The sequence below is a fragment of the Myxine glutinosa genome, chromosome 1, assembly GCF_964187855.1.
Source record: "Myxine glutinosa chromosome 1, kmMyxGlut1.1, whole genome shotgun sequence".
Lineage (NCBI taxonomy): Eukaryota > Metazoa > Chordata > Myxini > Myxiniformes > Myxinidae > Myxine > Myxine glutinosa.
This window is the reverse complement of record NC_136261.1, coordinates 421,496,295-421,503,831: the sequence shown is the minus strand read 5'-3', so window position 1 is coordinate 421,503,831 and position 7,537 is coordinate 421,496,295. Positions and strand designations below refer to the sequence as shown.

The following is a 7,537-nucleotide window of genomic DNA, read 5'->3' as shown; positions in this document are numbered from 1 at the left end:
TTTCTGTCCCTGCCTACCCTTCACCATTCTCACACCACTTCCCTTCCATCTCGTCTCTTGCACACAACATATGTCCACTCATCTTCTGACCAATACTTCTCCCACTTCTCCTGATCTTCCTGTCATTGTCCCTACATTCCATGTCCCAAACCTCAGAAACCGATCTCCACGTTGGGCATCAGACATTTCGTCGTCATAAAGTGAGTGATTTCCACCCTTGCTTCGATCGGGTTCCCCACCTTGATTTTTGACGAGAGGGGGTGAGGTCCCCCACGTGGTACTTCGGGCTGTACCCTGCCCATATGTAGTTGTAATTATCATGGTTCCCTTTTTTGAGGCAATGTTTTATAGCCGGATGCCCTTGCTGACGCCACCCCTTTTAGTCGCCTCTTACGACACGCAGGGATACGGTGTACCTATTCTAAACCTGGGTACACACCGGGAAAGATAAACAATGAACATATGAAACTTTATTATAATGTTAACATTAATCACATCGTCATGAACAAGCAAATTATTTTATTGATTTGAACCAAAAATAACCTGATCAGTTTGTGATGAAAGTTTATTTCACTAAATGTACAAAATGAACAGTTTCATCCCAAACCAGAAAGGCGGGCTTAACGGGTTCCAGGAAGTTCCCCCTGAACACGTGCAGGACCCACGAGTCCCCGAAACACGTCAACTCTCCTGCCTCGCACTCCAAGAAGAACCCAAACCGTTCAGGAACCCCCGGCGCAGACAGGACGGTATATTCTTCGTCGTGATTTGCAAAGTATTTGTTATTACGTTTCTCTAAACACCAAGACTCGGGATTCTCTCCCAACTCGCTCCCTTTCCCTTTCCTCCCCATGGAGTTTAAACAGATTCCGATTATGCACCAACCACTCGACCTCACATTAACCTCCCAGTAATGACGACCCGAGGAGAAACTCTCAGAGGAAACAACTTGTGGATAAAAATCAAAACGATCAGGATGTTCCGGGTACGGATTGTCGGTCCCGGTTTGAGTCGCCGCCCTGAGATCGCGGGAGATCTCGATCTCTGGATGTGCAGTGTTTGGGTCCAGACTCGGGGTCCGTCCATCTGCGGACACGACATGGGGTCGTGGACATTGTTAGACAAACGGACAGAAACAAACACAAGCACATTAATCCCTTTTTATAAACTTTAAGAATCACATTTATCACAAAAAAACTTTTATTATAATTGTTTTTTATTTATTTACTTCACTTCCAACAACTTACATTATTTTTAATAAACCCAAAAACAAACCGCAATAGGGAAATTAGGAAATTGTAATAATTGTGGTCACTCGTGGTGGTCCCTCTCGGCTCTCCCCCCGTTGGTATTTTTAGGCTAGTGGCCAAATGAGGTTTTGGGTGACATACCCCTACCCAAGGTAGAACAAGTCACCACCTATTTTTTCTTGAAGAGGGATGTTTGGGGAGTTAGAAAATCATGGTTGTGAACCTGAGATCATTGCACAACATTTTGAAAATCACGTTTACATATGTACCACTGCAGACTGCAAAAATGGATTTAATCGCCACAGATTTTGGCTCATATATTTGTTAATACTGGTGCTACAAACACAAATTTGGTACCAAAATGTGCGGAATGATGACATATATATGTGTAAAAACCATTTGTGATGTAACAAAGGCTTTTGTGTGACCTACAGGCAAAAATAGTGGAATTTTACTCAACAAATCAGCTTTGGGTTTACCAATAAATATCAACAAAAACATTAATTACTTCAAAAATATTGGACTTGCAGTCATACTTGTTACATCAACATAATCCAAGTTTATTTACCCTTTGAAAAATATATCTAATGATATAATTGTCACTGAAATGATATAGTTATAACTGAAATCATATGTCGCCCCACTAATGCTGACCGATAGAAATCCCGAAGCAGATATGCAACATGAAGAATTGACTTAAGATTCTGACACAATTGTGAAAGTGACTTTTATAGACATCATGTTGATATAAGCTATTTCACATATGACGATAATGAATTCATAACATGCACTGTAACTTATGTACATCTATTACATGAAGTAATACATGTAATACATTTAAAAGTTCAGTCACGCTCTTCATCAGTGCTGTCGTCAAAGACAACAGAATCATCAACATTTGGACAATCGTCTGCACTACACGAGCAGAATTCAGTGCAGGTCAGTCCTGCAGAGATACAATGACATGTTCTGCTCTGCCTACAGTCATCGTCGGTGCAGTAGAGATGCGTGAGATCTCGAACCTCCCTTGGGGCTGCATCCTTTTGGAACATGACAGGCTCAAGTTTGTTGTCTCTGACCTGCCATCCATTACCATCGGGGTTCCAAAGTACAGGCTTCGCTACATGGCTGTGGGTCCATATCGCCACCTGGTAATTTGCTCGCTTCAGATGTTGTTCGAAAGCATCGTCTGTTGGTGGGAAGAGAGATGCTGGTTTGTCACTTGTGCAGGCATAAACATAACGAAGTTGGTCGAGTGTGTGACTTGACTTTGAACCATACAACGACAGAGCATATTTTGTGGCAGTGCTGACGACATTGGTTGTATCTCTGGTTTGCCCTAACCGTGACAGTGGTGCCAAGTGTGCAATGTTTTGCCTGAGTTTCGAATATGCAGTGCGTTTCCCGACTTTGAACAGCGCGGAGGTTGTGTCACAGCCACTTATAGCATGTGATGCTGGCAAGCAACTTGACGTATCCTGACCGATGTCGTCCGTTATTCTGTTGACAGGAATGAATCTCTGACGATTCGTTGTTTTTGTACAGTGACCTGCATTCATGTACACTTTGGTGTCCCCAAACATGCCTTTCCCACAGTAATAGATGAGTAGGACCAACACGTCAGTGTCATCACATCGTACAATGACCCTTGAGTGTGCTCTGGCGAGATGGATAGCATGTAGCAGGAGCCGTGTGTCAGCCTCCTCATGTGTGCTGAACAATTCAGGTAGTTCCCGGATGCCTCTATGATCCACAACTTTAACTAGCAGGCCATCGTTAAAGCCTCCTGCCAGTGTGACAGATTGGTTTTCCTCAAGCTGCAATTGGGCGGCTACTGTCAAGTAACTGCAGAGGAAATCGGCAAGCGCTGATTTGTTTGTGGTGTTCTTCAGGAACTTCCTGTAGTTTGGAACTGTGCGTTGTCCATCGATGACATATCTGGGTGTTGACTCTCCACCAGTGCGACGTTCTCTTTCCAGCTGCTTGATAGAGAGTGGTACATCATACCTGTCAAAAACCAATGTAACTGATGTCACACCTTGGTTACTAGCAAGCAGTGACTGAATCTTCTGCATTATGGTACGTCCGAGATCGTCAAATGTGTCAAACTGGGCTTCATCAAGTGCCTGAAGTAGTGCCATCCCATCAATGACATAAGCAGTATCATGTTGGTCAGAGGGTTCGAGCACCTGGACTTCCTCACAATTAGCTTCTAACTTCTTTGCCAGATCCGCCTTGTTGGTTTTTCGCATTGTCCCATCATTGTTGAAGAGGGACGGTGGCACAGGAGCCAGTTCATGTGTCAGGACTTGTTCCAGACTGACATCGCGTTTCTTTGAGACAGCAAGCAGCCGCCGGAAAAGTACTTCTGAATCCACCATCAATTTATCTCGTTTGTTGGTTTTCATGGGTTTTGACATGTCCGCAAACGTTGGTGTCTTTGTTCGTGAGTCTGTTTCCCAGAAACTCTTGGTTTGGTCAGCAAGAAGTCGCTTTTCGATAAAACTTTTGTTGCATTTCTGGGCGTCTGTTAAGAAATGTCCAAGTCCGTTTGATACTTCTTGTGAAGCAACCTGGCCTGTGGCGATGTTGACCAATTCGTCAGGTACAGTACGTAGGTCAAACGGATTTTGTACGTTTGATACAAATTCCGTGATCTTGGTAACATCTTGTTCATCCCTTACCATCCTTGTCTTTCCATGCTCAGCGTGGTTTGTGGAAGCTACTTCAGTGTCCCCATCACAGAGTTCTTTAAAAGCCTCTGTATATTGTGCTGTGACATGTCGAGTGACCATCCATCTGGTAAGGGCACCTTTCCTCAAGGTAAACCCGATGACACCTCCCTGGCTCTTCCCCTCACGGTTAATTGTTTGTTCAAGTGCTTGGTCACTAGCAACAGCATTGAACCGGCGCAAAGACCTACGGACCACAAATCCACCTTCATGCAGATATTGATAGGATTTTGGGTGCAATTCCCGAAGTGATAGCATATCATTCAAATATCCTGGCAAATATTTGGCATAATTTCCTCTGTCTGCAGCTCGGCACCAGGGTATAGTCTCACAGACGGCGATGAGATGGAGTTCGAACAGTCCCTCACGCTCTGCTCTCAGAAGTCGCAGCAAGATGTTTACTCCCTGCATAAATGTATCCCAGTAGGCAAATGTTTCAGACTGTGTCCTACCTGCATTTGTGAACTATTGTTGTAGTGCTTGCAAAGGTGCTATGTGCTCTGATTCAAGTTGTTTCGTCAGTGTTATTGCGGATTCCCTGTCTCCTGCTTTGAAAGCATTCTGGATCTCTCTCACAAGCCTGTACATGTCGTCTTTGGGCAACATGGTGTGTTCCTGTTGTTGCAACCATGTCCAAAATGCTTCCTGATAGAGGCGGTATAAAGCCTCCAACACCAGCTTCATTGCTCTGTTTCCTCTGGATACTTGCTTTCCTTGGAGCACCAGCTTTGCAGTTGCGGGTGCATAGACGTCTGAGTCCACCAGCATTGAAAGGAGACCACCATCACCATACAGTTTTCCAATACTTGATACAAATGACATTGTTAAATGCATGCCACCCAGTCGCATTGTAAGCTTTCCATCTAGAGCTGCAGGCTTATTCCACATGATCTGCTGAGCCTTGCTGTAGATCGCACAGTCAGCTGTTACTAGGATATGTGGTTGTCCGAGTTTAGCAGCGATCTGGACCAACCTCAGGAGGATGGTGTATATGGTGGAAAGGTCTGTTGGAGGAGCACGGATAAAAGGTAAGTAACACGTGGTTGCAACTGGTAGGTTTCTTTCCGACAGGAACGCATTGGATGCAGTCCACGATGGAACAGCCTGCTTCTCATCATTGGCAATACGGTAAACTTTCCATGCTAGATCTTTGGATTCAGCTGCTTTGAGTTCCGAACTGTCCTTGTCAACGTCGATTAATGACACATCATTGACAGGCGGTGGCTCTGGTCGTTTGGCAGGTTTGTTATACCTTAAAGGAATACACAAAACATGTAAGTTACTGGGAGCATAAAATATACACTTTCACTAAGTTTGTGATGCCTGCACCCATGTGTTCAAAGACGTACTACATACTACACCTATAACTACTGACAAGCAAAACCAACACCATACACATAAAGGTTCTCACCAATTGTAGAATCATGTATCTCATTACCACTGCAATTACCAAAATACATGTACATACTGTAATACTGTTCATAATATATATTGGATTTGTTAACATGATTATGTAAGTTACATGCTTACCTCTGCAGATCTTCAGACCATGGCAGAGCTCTTTCACCCACGGACAGCGATTTCCGTGGCAATCGTGGAATGCCCTGACCTTCACCGTTGTCATGTTGGATCTTTCCTCTGTAGAACAGCACAGCTGCCATGGCATGAGTAGTGGATTTTCCGTCCAAAGTAGCTTCATTCTGATCAAAATTATCTATAGCAGCGTCGACGATCGGAAACTCATCGATGCAGCGTAGGTTTTGAAGAACTTTGGGGATGTAAATATCCTCCGGGGCAGTTTGATCAACAGCCACAGACGTGAGGAAACGTCTCACCTCATCATAGGACACACAGTGTCCTAATTCATGAAGCATGTCAATGAGATGCTTGCTTCCCAATTCATGATGCACCTGCAAGGCTAAACCAAGCGTTATTGTGGAGTACACTCGACGGCTCTGTGATATTATATTGTGACAAATGGCGATCGTCCTCAGGTTGTTCTTCATAACACCTTCATCACCACAACTGGTTACATTCGTGTGTGATTTCTCACTGGTGCACCACTGAATAAAGTCGTAGAGTGTATTAGGAACGAATTCTGCACAGTGCTGAATATCTGTTTCCTCGACAGATGCATACATATTTCCAACATGCTCGATATCAGCCATGTGCTTCCTCAGGATACCAGCTGCAGCATGCAAAGTATGCATTTCACTATCTATGGCTGATGGTACATCAGACGGGATGTCTTCATATTCTGGTTCATCAGTCATGCTCTGCAGAATCGTGGCTTTTCTCAGGGCATCACCTAAGGTCACAGAAGAAGAGCATATGATGTCAGTGTGGCCATCAAATGTTACACAGACTATTTGGTCACCATAATATTTAGTTAATCGCTCCTTCAACTTCCAAGTTTTATACTGTTCTGCATTTGTGGTACCCAGTGAAACCAAATATCCAACGTATTCATCTTTCAGATGAACGAGGGGTGTCACTGTCTTAGTTTTGGAGAACACAGTTTGTTCCAGATAACATTTCAGTTCATCAAAAGCTTCATCATGTAATGTGCCCATTGTTTCCTCTCCTGATTTATGAATTGCAGCAGTGATGTTCTGTTCTGAAATATAGTGTGAATAGCATAACCTGTGGTACTTGGCATCATAGGCGAACAAATCTGGAAAGGCAAGCATGCGCATGTGTATTTTATTGTCTTGTCTTTTGTCAGCTGCTGCCAGAACTTTTTCTCTGGTGGACTGTCCAGTTCCTGTAGATACCGGTGTAAGCTTGTTTCTGGAAGTGCTGGATTTTCCACAAATGAAGCAGTTAGTCCTGATGTCAAACCCAGCTGTTTCATTTCTGCTGATTCTTGTGTGTTCTGTTGCCGCAGACGTGCATGGTTGCTGGTCACTCTCACTGGGGTTGGATGTGGAGATATTTGACTTGCTGGTATACATGGCCCGACACAATTTGTGGAATGATACTTTCAAATCAAGACTCAATATGTCTTGTTGCAAAGGCCAGATACTTTCATAAACGTCATCTTTTCTGATTTGACTTGCTTTGAAGATTGCACTCAAACCATTAAATGTTGGGTTCGTTACAACTTCTTGCTTTTTAGGGTTGAGGGGTTTAAAGCATATGATGCAGTGGTCAGTGTCAATTTTACGACGCTTCACAACAGGTGGTTCCAGATCCATAATTGCAGATCAATTGTCAGCACAAGCATCTGAAATGAAATAATTAAAGATAAGTATATATCAGTAGTTTTAGAAAAAGGCAATCAAGCTCAAAATTGATTTTCTGCAACTGGATTTAAAATCATTCTTGTTTGATTAATGCATATACATGTATTATAAATTAATCAATGTCGGTTACTTTTAGGGGGGGGTGACATATGGTTTCGGTAATAACTCTATTAATTCAACTGATTTATCTTTATGAGTTATATTTCTAAAAAGGAGAATGATAGAGGGTTATTTTGATGTAATATGTAGTAATACAACTCAAATACTTTTGAAGTAATTAATGTTTTTGTTGATATTTATTGGTAAACCC

At 43.1% G+C, this 7,537-nt stretch overlaps 1 protein-coding gene across 1 annotated transcript in view; it reads right to left on the bottom strand.

Annotated features, from left to right (window-relative positions):
- Positions 1-450: 450 nt before the first annotated feature.
- The window catches only part of LOC144889629 (uncharacterized), a 50,851-nt gene continuing 43,764 nt past the window's right edge, over positions 451-7,537 (bottom strand). The window contains exons 4-5 of the mRNA XM_078770614.1: positions 5,513-6,290; positions 451-1,086 (exon numbers count right to left, since the gene is read on the bottom strand). Of these exons, the coding sequence (XP_078626740.1) occupies positions 972-1,086; positions 5,513-6,290 (893 nt within the window). The 3' untranslated portion in view covers positions 451-971. The remainder of the gene's footprint in view (positions 1,087-5,512; positions 6,291-7,537) is intronic.